This window comes from Triticum urartu, chromosome 2A (genome assembly GCF_056163025.1).
Source record: "Triticum urartu cultivar PI428250 chromosome 2A, HENAU_Tu73, whole genome shotgun sequence".
Lineage (NCBI taxonomy): Eukaryota > Viridiplantae > Streptophyta > Magnoliopsida > Poales > Poaceae > Triticum > Triticum urartu.
In genome coordinates, this window is record NC_141874.1 from 306525674 (window position 1) to 306546880 (window position 21207).

General features: G+C 46.2%; 1 protein-coding gene and 1 long non-coding RNA gene across 2 annotated transcripts; one reads left to right on the forward strand and one right to left on the reverse strand.

Moving 5' to 3' along the window:
* The first annotated feature begins 629 nt into the window (after positions 1–629).
* Positions 630–11178, forward strand: LOC125537277 (Regulator of chromosome condensation (RCC1) family protein). The gene is made up of 6 exons (XM_048700566.2): positions 630–1419; positions 2800–3009; positions 3093–3203; positions 4723–5091; positions 5180–5287; positions 10525–11178. The coding sequence occupies exons 1-6, from the start codon at positions 1108–1110 to the stop codon at positions 10867–10869; spliced, it is 1455 nt and encodes a 484-aa protein (XP_048556523.1). The 5' UTR covers positions 630–1107; the 3' UTR covers positions 10870–11178.
* A 1616-nt stretch (positions 11179–12794) lies between these two features.
* Positions 12795–14714, reverse strand: LOC147984916 (uncharacterized). The gene is made up of 4 exons (XR_015616324.1): positions 14586–14714; positions 14097–14441; positions 13172–13542; positions 12795–13062 (listed from the first exon to the last, which is right to left on the reverse strand). It is a non-coding gene; the product is annotated as an uncharacterized LOC147984916 (long non-coding RNA).
* Positions 14715–21207: the final 6493 nt, after the last annotated feature.

The following is a 21207-nucleotide window of genomic DNA, read 5'->3' on the forward strand; positions in this document are numbered from 1 at the left end:
CAAAGACATGCGTTTTTTTGGGGCCTCTGCCTAAGGGTATTCATGGTCCTACTACCTTAGAAGCTTTGGCGGTCAGAGAGTCGTTGGCGCTAGCAGAGGACCTGAACTTAAACTCCATCCATGTGGCGTCTGACTACAGGGTAGTGATCGACGACATCAAGCAAAAGCATGGAGCAAGTTATGGTGCAATCATACATGAAATCATAGATCATGCCATTAGTTTCAATACTTGTATTTTTGTTCATGAATTTAGGAGCTCGAACTTCGAGGCTCACGGTCTTACGAAGCACGCATTGCAGTTAGGGCTTGGCCGCCATGTCTGGTTAGACATTTAGCGAACTTCCATTCGTCTTTATAAACATTATGACGGTTTAAATAAAAAGCTTCGTGGAGTGTCAAAAAAATCTGAGGCGATAGTGGCGGCCACGCCGAGGCCGAGCCACGTCGTCCTCCGCGCACCCACCGAACCGATCAACGAACATTCTTTCCTTCCCACTGACACCGCATCGCTCCCTGGAAACACTCACTGACATGTTGCCGAAGCCACGATCGGCCCTACTGCGCAGGCGCAGCGAGGCTTCACGCCAAGTCGTCAGGCGCAGCGAGGCTTCACGGCATTCTATTCTCTCTCTCTCTTCCCCTTCCTTGCTTCCTGTCGGTTCGTGTTCGTCCGTATCCTTTTTGCGTGCGTACAAATATATACTGGCCAAATTTCTCGGAAAGGAGCCCCTTCCCTTCCCCGCTTCAATTCCCACCTCCGACCAACCGATTCTTATCCAGTTTCTGCTTCTGCCGATTCGATTCAATTCAATTCGGCCCTTCCTTGCCCGATTGGATTTGGATTCGATCCGCTGTTGCTGGTTCGAGCTTCCAGCGGGGGACCTGGAATCTGGTGGATCTGATTTGGTTTCTCCGCTCCGCTTCACCGGCCCGCAGCAAATCGGTCGCTACTCCGCGGATTAGCCTCTCTTAGTTTTCCTTCTGCTTTCCTACCATTTCGATACGCTCGTCCGGATCTTTGGATGATTCCAATCGATTTCGCACCAAAACCGCCGATTTTTCACCCCAAGGACAGCGATTCCTCCTCGTAGCTGTGGCGGTGGATCCATGGCTGGGGAGAAGTCGCCTCGCGCTTTCTCCATGGAAGAGTTACCGGGCCACCTCATCGGGGAGGTACTGAGCTCCGGCAGGCTCGCCGCTGGTGACCTCGCCAGGCTTGAGGGTACCTGCCGCGCCCTCCGTCCTCTCGCTGAGCAAGCCGCCTCGCGGTTATGCGCAGCGCGCATGGCCTGCTCCGTCATTGGGCCTGCGGCTCGTGGGGAGCTCCTCGCAAGATGTGGCGGTAGCTGGAAGAAGGTGCTGAGGTTCCTGCAGTCAGTGGAGCAATCCTTCGACACCGTACATACCTCGTCCGGCAACGTGAGGACCCTTTCTCTCATTTACTACTGATATAACATAGGGAAAATGCAACCTTTTTGGGGGGTAGAGATGTTGGTCGTAATGATTGGGTTCACTGGGTTTACATTTACACATATGGGAATTGGGATAAATTAGAGATACATTCGGTCATGCATGGCTCAAGGTATTCTGAGTAACCAAAGTAGGAAAAGAGCACACACCCACATTTGGCTTAAAGTGGGACGCATCATATTCATCATAAGACAGTGAACAGTAAAAACTAATTCATGATGAGAAACTTAGTAACCTTTCTGTCGTATGCACTCCTATGGCATATAATGCTACCATGGACATGACATGAAATCAGATGCAATCATTTCGAAATGATTTATTATGATGGCCTCTTGGTAAATTCTGTTGCCAATTCGTTCTACTCCCTCTGTTCCAAAATAGATGATTCAACTTTATACTAACTTTAATACAAAGTTGGGTCATCTATTTTGGAACGGAGGGAGTATGTTTTAAGGTTTCTTACATTTTAAGCATGCATGTGCAACACACGTATAACTCTAGGAAAAAATTGAGCCATCCATCTTGCATCAAGAGAACCCTTGTACTTTGGACAACACACATCTAATAGTTTACTCGTGCCATTCTCCAACCCTGTCACGCTCTATTTCCAAGCATATTTTCTTCCATTTCATATCAAACAAACATTTTGAGAAACATTGTGATATGGTTGTTCACTCCAGCCAGTGACATGACATGGGTCGACTTTGCTCTTCCCTAGCATATACTAATAAGCATTGTAATCGTTTATAGGGTTTTCCCATGTATGAACTCACAAATAATCAGCCAGAGCCCATGTCCACTTGAAAGGTAACCACAACCCTCCTGTGGGCACTTGAAAGGTGTATCCACGTTTGGAATGCTCTGGTGGCAAGCATATCAAGATACTCATGGAAAGAAGTTTGGCTTTTTCCTTGACCTGACCATATCCCACAAGTATCCAGAATGTTTGCCACATGACTGACCATGCACATGTTCTTGTGGACAAGACTGTTCGGGCTTTTTGTTGAATTTCATGCGTATTAGGTTGTTTTGGAGGGGGGCAGAAGTGTTCTTCTGGGCTTGCTACTTTTACGTAGAAAAATGTAGCCTTCTTCCTTGCGGAGTTAATAATATGTTGAACTTGTTGTGATTGACACTTTTTGGTATGTTTGCCAATAAGTAAATGAATTAGCTAGGAAGTTATTTCTTTTTTGTCTACAACTTGTTTTGTTATTTTTTATTGGCAGTGGCTTCTTTAGTATGGCACTGAAATGGTTGTAATTTTCTGATATTAGAAAATCATGTCCAAATTGGCTTCTTATCTATGTGAACATGTTGTATTGTTTCCAGATGCAAGTAGCGACAGGGAGATATCACACGCTCTTAGTCCATGACTCTTCGGTCTATTCTTGTGGGTCCAGTTTGTGTGGTGTGCTAGGACATGGTCCTGATACTACACAGTGTGTGGCATTCAGTCGGGTTTCCTTCCCGTCGCTTGCCCGTGTTGTTAATATATCCGCCTTTCACAACCATGCTGCTTTCGTTACAGAGTCTGGGGAGGTAACTGCATGGACACTACATATTTCTTAATGATATAATTTTGTTACTTTTGACTTACTGTTTAAAGTTAATTCTCTAAGCAGGTGTTCACCTGTGGAGATAATTCATCAGCTTGCTGCGGTCATGGGGATGTGGGGCGAACTATATTTCGGCCAACCCAAATACTAGCCCTTAAAGGAATTTCCTGCAAGCAGGTAAATCTTGTTATGTTGGTCAGCCGTCAAATGTGGAGTCTTATCACTTAATTAGAGCCCTAGTTGATTAAGCAACTTTGTTAGGAAAGAGTCCGTGTAAAGATCATATTAGAGTTTGAATAGATTTGCCAGCTTGTTGGTCAAGTATCATCTACCATATAAAGGGGCGACTCAATGAAGGGGAGAAGAATATTGTTGTTTACTTTTCAGTAATTAGGGTTGTGTCTAGTAGGTCCTTTCAATTTGGTATCAGATCTATCTGCAATGGCAGGCGAAGAAATCTAGATCGAGGTTGTGGAGCAGATGAAGATCATCAGGAAGCAATTGGAGACCTTCACACGGCAATGAGTGAGGACCAGGCGCCCCTCGCTGCGCTGGTGCAGCACGTGATGACGCTCGAGCAACATTCGCCGGCCCTGCCCCTGCTACCAGATTCCGCGACTGCAGCAGCCGCCCGCGCCGCCGCCTCCGTGTCCTTGGTTCTCCTCCCCAGCAATGACGCGCTCCTGGTGCTTCCCCTCACCAACAGCACCTCTGCCCCCCCTCGCAGCTGCCCCCTAATATCAAATCCCATCCTATTTCCCTCCCAATTTTGCCGCCCACCTACCAGTAGCAGCCCTACCATGAACAGCTTTACAGCAGCAGCTGCCGCAGAGCGCCGCTGCCTTCCCGTCTCCACCTGCCAACCAATTTCATACACTGTTATGGCCACGCCCCCCTCCACAATCCATCCATGGGTCCCGCCCATCACCTCTCGTCCGCTCCTGCCTAACCATCACGCAGGCTCAGGTTCTGGTTCCAGCGTGCCTGCCTTCCACAAGCTTGACATCCCAGCATATGATGGCTCAGTTGATCCTCCTGGTTGGCTCAATAGGTGCGAGCAGTTTTTTCATGGACAGCGCAAGGAAGATGACGACAAGGTCTGGACTGCAGCCTACCACCTCAGCAGTGACGGTCAATTCGGGTACTTGCAGCTCGAGCGTGATTTCGGCATGCCAACATGTTCAGTTAGGGCTGTCACTTCGTGCAAATCCCTTGGGCGAGTTTGCGCGTCTGCCATTCACTTCCTTGTTCGTAGACTACTCCAGCAGATTTCTAGTGCTCATGTGTCACAACAATGAGCCCTTGACAACCTACGGCTTCTTCGATGCCGCAGAAGATTGATGTTCCTCTTCTAGTTCTTACTTCTTAGTCATGCGCCATCAACATGTCTGCAGGATCTTGAAAATCAGCTTCACATGTATATATCCCTTTTGGTTTGCTAAACCACCTGATCCCTGTCTTTCACCCTTGGTACTAACTCTGATTTCAGTTACATGTTAAATCAACATGTTGGTTGTCATATGTGGGATTTGTGTAATTTTTGTTACTGATTATTATTTCCATGTGCATGTGCTATTTTCAAATTGTTCCATTGATTTATCAAATTGCTTAGCTCTTGTTCCAAGTGCTCAATTTCAGTTCCCCTTTTCTTTGTGATGCACAGCCCTAGTTTCATGTTATCTTGTTGTTTTCACAGGTTGCTACTGGTCTAAGTTTCACTGTGATACTTACGAGGAAGGGGCTAGTGTATACATGTGGAAGTAACACACATGGCCAGCTTGGTCATGGTGACACTACAGACAGGGCTGCTCCAAAGATTGTTGAATTATTCAAAGGTCCCAGTCCAGTGGTGCAGGTTGCAGCTGGTGCAAGCTATACATTTGCTGTGACTGATGATGGGACAGTTTATTCTTTTGGGTCTTGTACTAACTTCTGTCTTGGACATGGGGATCAGCACAATGAACTTCTTCCACGTGCAATCCAATCATTTAAGAGGAGGAACATTCTTGTTGTCCGTGTATCCGCTGGAGATGAGCATGCTGTAGCTCTTGATGCGCTGGGATATGTGAGTATATTGTTCAATGGACTTTCAACTATGTTTTTTGACTTCTATACACTCCAGACAGAAGTAAAAGTCGGATTTTTCTCTCCAGGTCTATACATGGGGTAGAGGCTACTGTGGAGCATTAGGTCATGGTGATGAAAATGATAAAACTAGCCCAGAATTGATTGCCGGCCTGAAGGGTCAAGTTGCTGTACAGGTCCGTTGAATTTGTTTACACAACACTTTCCTCCTGACTTCACTAAAGCATAGAAGAATATATTTTTTGTACTTGATTTGATCAAATTATCTAGCTGGGAAAAAGTAGTGTTATGCATTTTTCTGGAAGAAGGTCCAAAGCGATATCGGACTGAGGTTGCCTGTTGCAACTACTTAACTCATCCCACGTGTTAAAAAAGGAAGAGCTATGCAGGAAATACCTGGCCTGGTACCTCTCGGTTCCACCCCCCCCCCCCCCCCACCCCACCCTGTTGTCTGACCATTCAATGGTCTGGAGATATGTGCAACATTTAGTACACCAAGTTGTATTCCTCACATATTCCCCTTTTTTGATATTGAATATTCCTTTTTAATTGCGCCTTGGGCCCTTGCTCATAATGTATTTGTTGACGTATGATTGTCGAAACCAGGGTTCAGTGGAGACCCCCTTTTAGTTGTTCGGCCAGGGGCTAAAAACAATCCCAAAGTTCTAGGCTGCACGCATCAGTGTTTGGTACTTGATGGAGGCAGCAGCCCTAGTCAGGGCGCTAGAGCCAGTCAAAAAGTAGTTCATGGAAGCAGTAGCCCGGGTCAGGGTGTCAGAGCCATAGTCAAAAAGTGGCATTGTATTGTCGTGCCAGTCTGATCAGCTGCCCCTCTTATCGTGCGGGGTATCGCGATACCGCCTTGCGACAGCATCATCATTCCCCTAGAATACATAGCGTGCAGCGGGATACGGTCGATAGCCTGCTTCGCATTAAATGTGCCGCGGGCAAATTCACTTTTACCCAACCCAACCGCTTGAGCCCAGGGTAGCCACGCTTGGAGGCTTTGGCCGTGCTCGGTAGCCTGGTGGTGCTCAAATACATCGAGGTGCCACCGCTCATTTAGCTGTGCGAGGTGTTATGCTCGGGGCATTTCTTCAACTCTTGTGAATGATTTATGATTTGCTTGATTGGCTGATAGCATAACTCGGAGCATTTCTTCAACTCTTATAAATGATTAATGATTTGCTTGATTGGCTCGTAGCATAACTGGACGAGGCCAAGCTTCAACATATTTTTGGGAGGCCCATTTTGGTGTGCTCGGGAGGGGGGGGGGGGCTGTTTTTGAGTACACTGACAATATTTACCACCGTGCATGGCAATATACACCAACCTCCATCTACTTTTTAGACTACTCATAGTGGGAGTAATAATATAGTAACATGCATGCTACATAGGCAAAAAAGATGACGTGGCAAGTAATTAAAGAGGAGAGACAAATGGATTAACATAAGAGCATGGTTAATAGTATAGCCAACAACCGACTATATAAAGTTGCCATGTCACATATAGTCAACCTAATTGCCAACATGTATAGTAGCTAGTTGCTAAGTAGTAGTCCCTCCGTCCCAAAATAAGTGTCTCAACTTCTCAACTTTGTACTACTAAGGTTGAGACACTTATTTTGGGACGACGGGAGTACTATTTTTTAATGCATGGCCCACTTCACACTCTCACATTGTTTCTTGGAGTCTGTGTTGCAGCCGGCTGTTAATCTACAGCCTGCTTCACTTCTCTCTCTTCTCTCTCATCCAACTCAGCAGAAATATAATAATTTAATCCTTGCAGCCTGCTGACTGTACTTGCTCTAAGAGAATGGTTAATAGTATAGCCAGCTGATGGCTATATGACTTCGCCATGTCATCTATAGCCAATCTTATAGCCGGCAAGTATAATAGTTACACATAAAGTTGTGCTACTTATTAATACATGTCCCACTTCCCACTCTCACATAGTGCCTAGGAGCACGTGCTGCAGCTGGCTCTTATTCTGTAGCCAGCTCCTCTTCTCTCCTCTTCTCTTCCCTCCATGTCATCAGGAAAATAATATTTTAATTCTTATAGCCTGCTTACATAAGCTTATTGTACTTGCTCTAATGTGTTACCATCACATAGCGCTTCCCAATGAAAAATGATTACAAAAGTAATAAATGAAGGTCTCTATGTTATCACACACATGATACTACCCACTATGGAAGTACCCCCTACGTTCACAAATATAAGATGTTTTGGATATTTCAATATGGAGTACATACAGATAGAAATGAATGAACAAACACAGTAAAACGCATCTATATACATTTGATTCAGAAAGAAGTTAGAGCACCTTATATTTGTGAACAGAGGCAGTACTAACATATAGACTAGTAACATATGCATATTACTAGTGTAAGTTATTCACCACTATGACCAGCCTTAGGGTATTTGCAAAGTGGACCCTTAAATCACCCACATACATTCGCTGTCCTGATGCAGTTTGCCTTCCAACGCCGCCCCGCATCGGTCCGCGGATCAGTCCACTTGTCAAACCGCTGCCATGTAGGACCACGAGTCTCCGACACCCTCGGCCCACCCAACCCCGCGTCTCCATCTCTTGCGGGGCTTTGCGGGAGTCCGGACCGCTGCCATGTAGGACTCTGAGTCTCCGACACCCTCGGGCCACCCAACCCCGCGTCTCCATCCCATCCCTCTTTCTCTACATCCGCTTCCTCCCTCGCCGCCGCCGCCGCTGCTCTACACCCCTGACGGCGGCCAAGCCCTCTCTGGACCTCCGCGACCTCCGCCGCTCCTGTCGCTTTGCCTATGACGTTGGTCCACAACTCTCGTCCGTTTGCCGCACAGGTATCATCTGCCCCTACGGGGGTCACCACACCCGGCAAGTGTTTGGTGAAATACCCATGCTAAAGTTTTTGCCTGTTTGAGGATTCAAGAGTACTTATACGAGCACTCGTTGAGTTGTCTGACGAGAAGGATTATGCGGATGAAACGGCGATGATGCAAGCGGTCCTTGCAGACGCAGAGCGTGCGGAAGAGCATGTTCTCAATTTCAAGGGATCGATCAAGGAGACAAGGATCATCAAGCATTGAACTGGAATAGGGCACGGGGCCATTTGGTGCCGATGGACGACTACTTTGCCCCTGATGCCTTATTCGCGAACAATTTTCGCCGGCGCTTTCAGGATGCGAAAAAATGTCTTTGATCCCCTCTACAATGGTGTCCGGTCCTACAATGATTACTTCATCTTGAGGAAGGATCCCGTAGGAAGAATTGGATTCTCTGGTTACCAGAGGTGCATGGCTGCATTGCAGATGCTTGTATATGGCACAGCCGCAGATTCATGGGACGAGTACCTCCGGATGTCTGAGAGCACATGTGGAGATGCCATGGTCAGATTTGTATTGCGGCGGTCGAGGTGTTTGGACCTTAGTACTTGAGAGAACCAACTGTCGCCGACACGGAAAGGATCTTGGCAATGTTGGAAGCAAGAGGGTGGCCAGGTTTGCTCTGATCTCTTGATTGCATGCACTGGAGGTGGAAGAATTGCTCAAAAACTCTACAAATGGAAGAATTGCCCAAAGCCCTACAAGGGCAATTTGAGAGCCATGTTAAGAAGCCCACCATCATTCTTGAAGCAGTTGCATCACATGACCTCTGGATTTGGCACACTTTCTTTGGCATGTCCGGGTCTCACAATGACATCAATGTGCTGTAGCGGTCTCCATTGTTTGCTAGTTTGACTGAAGGGCAAGCTCCTCCTTGCAACTATACAGTCAATGGGCATCAGTACAATGACCATGGGTTACTATCTGATCGACGGTATCAATCCTCCGTGGACTACGTTAGTCAAGACCATCTATGTTGCAGTTGGTTAGAAAAGAGCTCACTTTGCCCAAAGACAAGGAGTTAGAAAGGATGTGGGGAGGGCATCTGGAGTGCTCCAAGCCGGTTTTGCAGTGTTCGTGGACCTGCTAAACAATGGGATCAGGAGACCTTGTGGGAGGTGATGACATGCTGCATGATCATGCACAAAGATGATCGTGGAGGATGAGGTGAAGATGTTGAAGATGTTGCCGGAGGTCTGGAATTTGAGAACATGGGTGATCCTATCCAACTTTCAGATCAGAATCCGGCCATGTTTGATGAGTTTATTCAAATGCATCAACAAATTCGGCATCGAGCAACTCATGAGCAGCTCAAGGAGATTTGATTGAGCATCTGTGAGTGGTTAAATGGACAACTCGAGCATCTGATCGAGTTGAATTCAAGTTTTAACTATTTTATTTGAAAACTTAGTTGGATTGTACTCCCTCTGTAAACTAATATAAGATCAGTGATCTAAAAGATCTTATATTAGTTTATAGAGGGGGTAATATTTAAATTAAAAGTACTGTTGCATTTGAATATTTTCATTCATCAAAGATTTGATATTCTTTTATTTTGAGCTTGCGGACTTACCGGCCCATTTTTGGGGGCGGCGTTGGAGATGCCCTTAGCTTCTTTCGCAGAAGAACCACAATACTGCATTTAATGAGAGAAGGTCGAACATTGTACTTAAAAGTAGCAGGAACCAAAGCAACAACTACTAGTAGCAGACCTCAATTAGTGTTCATATTTTGTTTTAACACTAATTTAGACTACAGAACAATCACAAATAAAGTTGAATCTATTTGAATTTCTTTCTAGTCATATTACTACTAATAAGTTTAATAGTGTACCATTCATAAGTCTATGTTGAAAGTAGAAAATGGTTCCAAAAATTTACATTTCTGGAACCAACAATTTTTTTGAGTTTTGAATCTCGCAATATAGGTCTTTTCCAATTCGTCTTCTAGTCAGGAGAGTGATGTTTGAAATTTGCTACATAATCCATATTTAGTTAATCATTGAGGAAACCATTTAGTGAAACATCTAGTCAGGAGAGTGATGTTTGAAATTTGCTACATAATCCATATTTAGTTAATCATTGAGGAAACCATTTAGTGAAACATCAAAACTATTGGAGCATCTGCACCAATTCATTTAATGGATGTTTGACTGTATGGACAAGTTTCAGCATCTTCTCCTTATCCTATCTGTCGGGAATCCATTAGTTGCAACAAGAGCCCTGCTGGGGAGTAATTGTTTGTCAGATGTATTCCCTTTCGTATTTGTATATAACTGTCCAGGTATTGAATTATGTCTTACTTCATGCACGAATCAGAAAGTATCTCAGTGCTGTCCAGATTTCATGGGCGGCATTTACCAGCCGGTTCCGAACGTGCCCGTCCAGTGCTATGCTTGGCTTAAAGTTCATGTAAAGCATGAGACTGAAGTTGCATGTTCTAATGAAAATGTCGTTATCTTCCCATACTTTTACCAGCATAATTACACAAGTTTCATATGTAAAAGCTTTTGTGTTCGTGAATTTGGACAGGTATGTGCAAGAAAGAGAAAGACCTTTGTTCTCACTGATGAAGGCTCAGTTTTTGCATTTGGATGGATGGGCTTTGGGAGTTTAGGGTTTCCTGACCGCGGATCATCTGACAAAGTGATGCAGCCTCGCGTTCTCGACAGCCTGTCTGGTCATTATGTCTCTCAAATAAGCACTGGACTATACCATACTGTTGCAGTGACAAATAAAGGTATCGTGTTTGGTTTTGGAGACAATGAGCGGGCGCAACTTGGGCAGGAATTCATTCGTGGGTGTTTGAGACCTACAGAGATAATGTTTGACAAAAGTAGTATTGAGGATATAGCCATTGCAGCGCCTAGTGGGTAAGTTCAATGCCAAGATTGCCATTATACAAAAGTGGCGATTGCAGCCCCTGTCGGGTATATTCAAGGCTGAGATTACCATCTTATAGTCAATAATAATGAGCATATGTTTTCATCTCCTTAACTGTATTTTGTACTTAGATTTTTCAGTGTTCTGTGAGAATTTGAGTAAACAAGAGATGTGCAGAAATGGAAAGTGTTGTAGTTAAAAGAGCATATAGTAAAGTAATTTGGCAAATGTATTAAATACTTGAACATGGTATGATTTTGTATATAAAATTGTTGGTGTGATTAACGTTTCCCATTTTATTTCTTTCCTTTTGTTTGGCTCTATCTACTGTTTGAAGCCTTTCTCTTTTTTTTTGAAACATTGCTTGATAGCTTGATTCTCTTGCCTGTACTGCTTACAATGATTTGTTATCTTCTGTTTACTATTTACCGATTGATGTGTACGTTGGTGTGTGGTAACGAAAGAAGTGCGTGATATTGTGTACACTACAAGGGAAGATATGACATGAAATTGCCATGTTTTTGTGGCTTAAAGGAGGAATTTGTGCAAAAATGCTGTTTGGAGGCCGAGCTCCATGTAGCTCGCTATCCTGGTCGTCAGGAATTGCATCCTGCTGCTGCAGCGTGGCATTAATGTTATGTATTCGAGCTCACAGCTATACGCCCCCACACCGTATTATGTATTTTTCTACAGTAGCATCCCATGTCGTCCAGAGCTCGCTGGCAGGCTGGCATGTCATGTGTTCGAGCTCACAGCTATACGCCCCACACCGTATTATGTATTTTTCTACAGTACCAGAGCTCGCTGGCAGGCTGGCAGTGCTAGCGAGCTCACACACACTGATGAAAATGGGCATGCGCGGGCTCTCATGTTCACAGCCGGTGTAGCCAGCCAACTGGAATCCAAACGTTGGGGTTTACGATCTGACCGTTTTGGGAATCCGGCTGCTTGGAAATCATCTATTTATACCGCAGAAGAACAGGAGCAGCTGTGTCCATTTCAGCACAGCCAAAGCTTTTGACTCTTCTGAACCTCTCCCCATAACCGTAGTCATGGCGTCTTCTTATTCCTCGGCTCGTTTTAGAGACTGTTTCTACAGTATTAACAAAGGGCGACATAGCCAAATGCATACCACCGGTAAACAACACTGAAATTAAGTTTTTTCAGACTTTAGCCAGGTTGCTGCATGTGTTCCTGTGCCCTGTTAACCCACATTTTGAGCAGCAAGGAGATTTCCTAGGTGCCTTTGGCACATCCCCCGAGCAAGGCATGTTGTGCTCTTGTGTCCCTGAACTCCGCATACATAACATAATCTACTCTTTGATGGTTCCTCGTATGGAGCTTTGTCGCGGCTAGTCGTGGCCTTGTGGGTACGCCCAGCCGGTCGTTTCCTTGACGGCGTCGGGAACACATCGGATGCTTGCAAAATGGTGCTTAAACTCAGTTCGGCCAAAGTGCTGCTTGTTACCAACGCTAGAGCCGGCTGAATCAGTAGCCAACTCTATATCAGACAAACCAAGCCCATCCCTCATGGCGGCAACTGGCTCGACCAACACTTTGACATCTCGCATTTTCTCCATAGCAAGTGCACATGCTTCCACATTGCTGTCGCCTAACTTACCGGCATCAAGCGCTAGCAGGTACAAAGTGTTGCGTTGATGAGAAGAATACTTCAGCGTTCCATGATCCTTCTGGCAGCGCAGATACTCTGGCAGTAGTATATCTCTTGCATCTCTAGTCCATTGCCTGAGCACATGCTTCGCAGGGAGCTCATGCAATTTCAGGTGTATCACGACCTGAACATTAGCAGTCAAAAAACACATCAATTTTCTAGTGACTTTTATCCATGCCCATCTAGAGAAAGTGATTGTAAGTAAGGAAGAGGATCTGGGGCGCCTACCTTAAGTGCATGGCTGCAAACCATTCCATAGTGCTCGAATGTCCACACTCGCACCCGAACTCATCAGCCGACTCGCTCACGGAAATCACAAACTCATTCTTGCACCACTTTTCCCTCGACTGAAATTTGATGTGCCTAGCAATGTACTCCAAATGTGGCTTGACTTCTACTAGATCATACAACCCACGTTCATACAGGGCTTCACCAAAATTTTCAAACATTGTCGTGGTATAAACCTGCGATGCATGTACCTCTTTTGGGATATTTTGCTTCAGGACAACCCCTCCCTGCAAATGACAACCACATCAAAATGAAATCAGTTTCGATAAGCATCTTCTTATTGTAATGACAACAATGCAACATCACCCAAATACACGGAGACATATTCGAACTTACTAGTTTTGTCCTTTTTTCCTGGTAACTTTCTTCTGAGTCACGGTCAAATTGCATTTTTCTCATACTGCCTGATGAACAAGTGCATGGGGCACCCTGGTGGTACATACCCTTTCAGTAGGTGGTTTGCACTCTCGCTTCTCTGCCTACACAATCTCCTGCATGCATTTTTTCCGGTGTACATTCAGACGGCCTTCCAGGAATACATATTGTAAAACTCGTAGCCTTCTTCGACAGAATCAAAACTAGTCCCAATCGATGGATTGACAACATTTTCAGATTTTTTATCGACATATGCATGGACAGAAGCTTCAAGGGCAGGCATCCTTGAAGGGCTCGGCTCCCTCTCATCCTTTGCCTTCCCAACTCTGACCCTGCAAACAATGGCACACCAAGCAGTCAGTAATCAAGTTCAATGAGGAACAACAAATTAAGTGGTGACGATAGTTTTTACTGCCCAATACATGAAACGAGGGATGGATACGGTGCTCCAATACACTTGGTGTTATACATCAAAAATCAACGAATAGTCGTGGGAACATAATTACCGAACATATATATGTGGCTATAAAATCATCAGGAACAGATTCAGAAAATCTTCATTTCAACAAACAAAAAAGGCAGATGGCGGCGTCCATCCAGTGTGCAAAAATCATCCATTTTTATGAACAGATGCATTAGCCATGACATAACATCTATTTTCTTTTTAATGTAAATATGATTATTCCTAGCGCGCTGCCCTCCCATGTTGCTACTACAATATCGTTTACTTTTTCAGGTTTTTGCAATACTCATACTGGTGACTAATTTCAGTTTGGATGAACAACATTTGGAACAAAACTATCAGCAAAAATTGAGAAGCATATATTTGAGGAAAAATCACCAACAAAAAGCGAAACAGTTTCATGGTGATAAATAACAAAATCACCTCCTGGTCCAAGAAGATTGATTTGCATTGGTTACTCCCACACCCTCCTCATCTGCACCCTGGTCCGCGGCATCAGACGCAATATTTGAATCACCTATCTCGCAGGAATCACCCATCCCTTCGCCTCCAAGATCATATGAGCCGCACACCCCCCTCCCAGTGCGCACTGTTTCACCAATATCCTCGGCCCCTTCGTAATCCATGCGGCTTCCAGCTGGTCCTATCGGCACAGAAGAAATCAGGTCCTCCTACGCATCGCCAATTCCACTCGTGTCGCCCTCAGCCAATTGTGCGCCGGCAACTAGATCTCTTAAGACAACTCCGGCATCGAAACGCAGTACAAGCCTGCACAGAGAAACGGGAACCACCCAGATCTGAGTTTAGAAGAACAAGATGGGAGGAAACTTGAATCCAGATCGACTTCTAGCTCCAATCCAAACCCACTAGCAGGAAACTAGGCGAGAAATAGGAATTTTTTTAGAAGATTACCCTGCTCCAGATTCCTCGAAGAAGAACTCCATGTCATCCATGGCGAGAATCGACAATCACCCAGGTGCGGTATGTATGTTCTGCTTCTTGGTCGACTACCCAAGCACGACCACGCACCGCTTAATGAGAGTCGATGTCATTGAACGGGCCCAGTAGATACATTTATTTCCCATACCACAAACACTTGCGACAACCCGTCTAGTGGGCCAAATTTAACGCCGCCCAGACGGAACAGCTGTTCTCGCGAGGTAGCTGCGAAATCGTAGGCCCACGTAGAAATCCTGAACAGGAGCAGGCGGCACTGCTGTATATCTACCAAAATAGAAGTCATATATATAGTAAAAAGGGCAGAGACCACGCATCACGACGCCAGAACTAGCGACGGAGATAGCAGCCTCCATGCAACTCGTCCGCCAAAACGCCCTTCTCGAATTTGTGCTACTAGTTGCTGGAGCAACCCATATTATCTCTCAATTTTCTTTGGTGATCTCTAAAAAATATAAAATAATTCATGCATGTGAAAAATTCCATCCAATAACATCATTTGTGACCTAGATAAAAAGTAGACAAATTTTCATCATGTGCAGATGTATGTCAGCAAACACAAAGCAGTAACGCCCAAAATTTTGTGGATGATGAGTAGATGGTAAGATATGGATGTATGGGTGGATCCCTATTCTTTATTATTATTATTATTATTAGAGAGAAAAAGAGTTTATAGATCAAGCACCAAACATATATGCTTTATATAATTTAGTTACCTCATAAGGCCCTGATCGAAGCCACACAACAATGCACTTTCTCTTTCTGTAAAGATTAGGGTTGTGGGAAACTGATCGACACCCTAATACGGGTGTGGCACTTTTGTATATATAGGGGTATATCGTGTGTACAAATACAATATACAGTTATGTACAGAAGCTATGTATAAATACAGTCTAACATCCTTCCTCAATCTTAACCGTGGCTTGAAGTACATAGCAAGTTAAGATTGTGTCTTCAATCTTCGAACTGAGGCTGTGGAAGTGGCTTCGTGAAGATGTCAGCAAGTTCCCCTTTGAAAGAGATAAACTTGATACGAAGAAGCTTCTGCGTGACACGTTCCCTCATAAAATGATAGTCAACTTCAATGTGCTTGGTTCAAGCATGAAAGACTGGATTGGATGAAAGATAGGTCGCACCAATATTGTCACACGAAAGGACTGGTGGTTGATCTTGAGATACTCCCAACTCTCTCAACAGAGTCTGTACCCAGATAAGCTCAGCTGTGGCATTAGCAACTGCCTTATACTCTGCTTTAGTGCTATTGCGAGAAACTATGGCTTGCTTGCAAGCTGTTAGAATAAATCCGAGGCCACAAGCAATCACATGAGATACGACACCGAGATTTGTTAACGAGGTTCACCATCATGGCTACATCCCCGGGGCCCGACTACGGGCGCTCCTCCCCATGACACCACTACAATACCGCACCCCGGCCGCCCGGGCGCCGGCACACGCCGTCGGCTCCCTCGCGTGCCTGTGCTATTATGTTGACATAAGTTACATCGTCTGTCTACCCCCGATATATATGAGAGGCTCAGGATACAAGTGTCCTATTAAGACACAACTCCTACCTTGTCAACACACAGTCCAAAACCAAGTCCAACTGTAACCTACCTTGTACAATAATATTCGACACAACTCTAACAAACTCCACCTTGGTGAATATTCTTCACCACCTTGAATTCATCCATGCGTCGAACCTCCATGTACATTGGACTTGAGATACGCCATGAGCACCACTGCTACTCCCAGACTCCATGTGACTCCACCTACAACTGACTCCATGTGACTCCACCTACAACTGTAGTCCCTTCTCATCTTCACAGTCAACACTCGAGCAAAATTAAGTTCCTCATTACTCTACTTTGTGCTCCCAACTTTTGGAGAATCCATTCTACGCCATCACACACCGACCATTGTCTGTGTGAAAGTGAACAACTCACATATTGGACGCCACATATAATAGTTATCTGAACTCAACGTCATTGCTCTTTCTTGACTGCTTGTCTGAAACTTGGAGGAATTTCACCGTTGCCCTGTGTCACCCCAAGTCAAATTCACAGTTGTCTCATCATTTTTTCCCGGATAGTCTCTGACATGTCCCATAGCTATAGCACTCCGCCTTCTTCTGTACTTGTCATCCGCACTTTGCCATGTGCACTGAACACCACATAATACACGGCGATGTACTCTCTCAACTTTTAACAATTTCAGACTTTTTGCCACTTTCTCAGATTCTCCACGGTCAACTCCTGTCCATCAACTAGCACCGATAGACCCAGTCACCAACTAGCACCCCTGCACACTTTGTCTAACCACATGTCTCACCATTAGTGCCTTGGTCTGTCGTTGTGTCACGTGCTTACCGCACGCCTCGCCGCTATCACCGCGTCAAGCCTCTGCTGTCCTGGTCGAGTCTCCGGGGTAGCTAGCTCACACTGCCTCAACCCCCACTGCAGAGAACCATCGATCATCACCGACCAATGCCGAGTATCACATCTCCATCATACCACGGGTACCCAATCAGATCCACGTGTCTCTCGCTATCCCGCTGAAATAGGCTTCGACTCTCCGTTGACTTACGCCGTAGCCCCTCCATCAGCTTAGAGTGAAGTCACCCATCAGACTCCAACTCCACCTTCAACCTGACTCCATGGTGGTTGTACGTGACACCCTGTGCCCCGTCAACTTCAAGCTCTCCCATGTGCACCGTCTTGAATCAACCTTGCACCATAGTCTTGTCAAAGCCGCACAAGCCCTCAGGCCTGCACCACGTGTTTCCACGCCCTAGAAGCTGGCCACCATCAGCATCACGCTCCTATGTCATCGTCGCTAAAATCACCGCCATCTTCTGCTTTGACCGACATTCTCATCGATCCGTCAGACACTCCAGTCCGACCTAGCCAAAACTATCCGACTGCAAACATACCCCACCCTGCGTCGTGTTCGCCGGCACATCTCCATGCATTGGTTGACGCCTTGTATTGGTATGTATGATCCTGCCATGACGCGCTCCAGGCTCCTTCGAATCTTATAGGCATGTCGCCAGCCTCAGTTTCCATTTGACTGCCCGCTGAACAACATTGCTGCCATGCCACTATCTTTGACCAGTTTACCAAGCAAAGAACCCCCCAAGAAGTCCCTGGTAGTCTTGTCAACGTGTAGATGTAGCAAAGTATATTCCAATTAACTCTGTAAGATGTGGGAATCACGTGTTGTATTCCTGAGGTGCAAACACATGTATATATGATGTACAAGAGTAAGCCACGACCTCAACTATACAAGGCAACTAGGAGGTGGGCCCAATACACAAATATGCACAACACATATACTCAACACCCTCCCCCCCGTAGTCGAAGCGGCACCGCGACTGACGCAAAGACTAGACCGAAACTCCTCAAATGACGCCGTAGGCAAGCCTTTGGTCATGATATCTGCAAATTGTTGGGAAGTAGGGACGTGTAAAACACGAATATGGCCAAGAGCCACCTGTTCCCGAACAAAATGAATATCCAACTCAATATGCTTGGTCCGTCGATGATGCACTGGGTTAGCGGAGAGGTAGACCACCGAGACGTTGTCGCAGTAGACCAACATAGCACGGTCAACAGGGCAAGAGAGCTCCTGAAGCAGCTGGCGAAGCCATGAACACTCGGCGACAGCGTTGGCCACCACACGATACTCAGCCTCAGCACGGGAACAAGAGACCGTAGGCTGCCGCTTGGATGACCACGAGATAAGTGAGGGTCCAAGGTAGACACAATAGCCCGAAGTGGAGCGCCGAGTGTCAGGGCAGCCCGCCCAGTCTGCATCTGAGTAGGCGGCGAGGACGGTGTCGGTGGAGGCGTGAAGCGTGACACCAAGATCCATAGTGCCACAGTCATAGCGGAGAATTCGCTTGACGGCAGGCCAGTGAACGTTTCGAGGAGCATGCATATGAAGACACACCTGCTGCACAACATATTAGATCTCCGGTCGAGTCAGAGTGAGGTACTGGAGAGCACCAACGATAGATCGATAGAAAGCAGCATTCGAAGCAGGAGAACCATCCGTTGCAGAAAGCTTGGCCTTCGTATCAACAGGCGTAGCGGCAGGCTTGCAGTTAAGCATGCCGGCGCGCTCCAGGAGCTCGTGAGCGTACTTTCGCTGATGAAGGAAGAAGCCATCCGGACAGCGCACCACCTCGACACCGAGGAAGTAGTGCAAAGGACCCAAGTCCTTGATGACGAACTCAGCGCGAAAACGAGCCGTGAGCTGACTGAGGAGACCAGCCGTACATGCTGTCAGTATGACGTCGTTGACATAGAGCAGCAAGTAGGCAATGTTACAGCCCTGATTATAGAAAAAGAGTGAGGCATCCGAGCGGGTAGAGCGGAACCCAAGCTGGTGGAGAAATGCCGCGATGCACTGGTACCAAGCGCGCGGAGCCTGCTTGAGTCTGTACAAGGACCGCGAAAGCAGGCACACGTGGTCGGGAAGCGCCGGGTCAATAAACCCGGTGGGCTGCTGAAGGAAATATGCCCTAGAGGCAATAATAAAGTTATTATTTATTTCCTTATTTCATGATAAATGTTTATTATTCATGCTAGAATTGTATTAACCGGAAACATAATACATGTGTGAATACATAGACAAACAGAGTGTCACTAGTATGCCTCTACTTGACTAGCTCGTTAATCAAAGATGGTTATGTTTCCTAACCATAGACAAATAGTTGTTATTAGATTAACGAGATCATATTATTAGGAGAATGATGTGATTGACTTGACCCATTCTGTTAGCTTATCACTCGATCGTTTAGTATGTTGCTATTGCTTTCTTCATGACTTATACATGTTCCTATGACTATGAGATTATGCAACTCCCATTTACCGGAGGAACACTTTGTGTGCTACCAAATGTCACAACGTAACTGGGTGATTATAAAGGAGCTCTACAGGTGTCTCCAAAGGTACATGTTGGGTTGGCGTATTTCGAGATTAGGATTTGACACTCCGATTGTCGGAGAGGTATCTCTGGGCCCTCTCGGTAATGCACATCACATAAGCCTTGCAAGCATTGCAACTAATGAGTTAGTTGCGAGATGATGTATTACGAAACGAGTAAAGAGACTTGCCGGAAACGAGATTGAACTAGGTATTGAGATACCGACGATCGAATCTCGGGCAAGTAACATACCGATGACAAAGGGAACAAAGTATGTTGTTATGCGGTCTGACCGATAAAGATCTTCGTAGAATATGTGGGAGCCAATATGAGCATCCAGGTTCCGCTATTGGTTATTGACCGGAGACATGTCTCGGTCATGTCTACATTGTTCTCGAACCCGTAGGGTCAGCACGCTTAACATTATGATGACAGTTTCATTATGAGTTTATATATTTTGATGTACCGAAGTTTGTTCGAAGTCCCGGATGTGATCACGGACATGACGAGGAGTCTCGAAATGGTCGAGACATGAAGATTGATATATTGGACGGCTATATTCGGACACCGGAAGTGTTCCGGGTGATTTAGGAGAAAACCGGAGTGCCGGAGGGTTACCGGAACCCCCCGGGAGAAGTAATCGGCCTTATGGGCCCTAGTGGAGAGAGAGGGGCGGCCAGGGTGGGTCGCACGCCCCCTCCCCCTCTGGTCCGAATTGGACTAGGAGAGGGGGGCGGCGCCCCCCTTTCCTTCTCCCTCTCCCCCTTCCTTTCCCCCTCCTAGTAGGAGTAGGAAAGAGGGGAGTCCTACTCCTACTAGGAGGAGGACTCCTCCTCCTTGGCGCGCCCTAGGGCCGGCCGGCCTCCCCCCTTGCTCCTTTATATATGGGGGTAGGGGGGCACCTCTAGACACACAAGTTGATCCTCGTGATCGTTTTCTTAGCCGTGTGCGGTGCCCCCTTCCACCATACTCCTCGATAATATTGTAGCGGTGCTTAGGCGAAGCCCTGCGACGGTAGAACATCAAGATCGTCACCACGCCGTCGTGCTGACGGAACTCTTCCCCGACACTTTGCTGGATCGGAGTCCGGGGATCGTCATCGAGCTGAACGTGTGCTAAAACTCGGAGGTGCCGTAGTTTCGGTGCTTGATCGGTCGAGCCGTGAAGACGTACGACTACATCAACCGCGTTGTCATAACGCTCCCGCTTTCGGTCTACGAGGGTACGTAGATGTAACACCCCGGATGTAACTTTCCCAATTTGTACTCCAACTCTTGCCGTTTCCGGCATTAAGTTATATTTATTTCTCGGGTTCGGGTCTTTGTCTCCGTTTGTTGTTGTCTTTGTCATGCATCTCATATCATGTCATCATGTGCATTGCATTTGCATACGTGTTCATCTCATGCATCCGAGCATTTTCCCCGTTGTCCGTTTTGCATTCCAGCGCTTCGTTCTCCTCCGGTGGTCATTTCTAGCTTTCTTTCGTGTGTGGGGATTAAAAATTTCCGGATTGGTCCGAGACTTGCCAAGCGGCCTTGGTTTACTATCGGTAGACCACCTGTCAAGTTTCGTACCATTTGGACTTCGTTTGATACTCCAACGGTTAACCGAGGGAGCGAAAAGGCCTCGTGTGTGTTGCAGCCCAACACCC

Bases quoted from the DNA above. Each gene is read 5' to 3' on its own strand.
- LOC125537277 (XM_048700566.2), top strand. From the start codon at position 1,108: ATGGCTGGGGAGAAGTCGCCTCGCGCTTTCTCCATGGAAGAGTTACCG. The intron at 3,010-3,092 runs GTAACTGCATGG...TTCTCTAAGCAG, and splicing joins TCGTTACAGAGTCTGGGGAG to GTGTTCACCTGTGGAGATAA. The intron at 5,288-10,524 runs GTCCGTTGAATT...GAATTTGGACAG, and splicing joins AGGGTCAAGTTGCTGTACAG to GTATGTGCAAGAAAGAGAAA.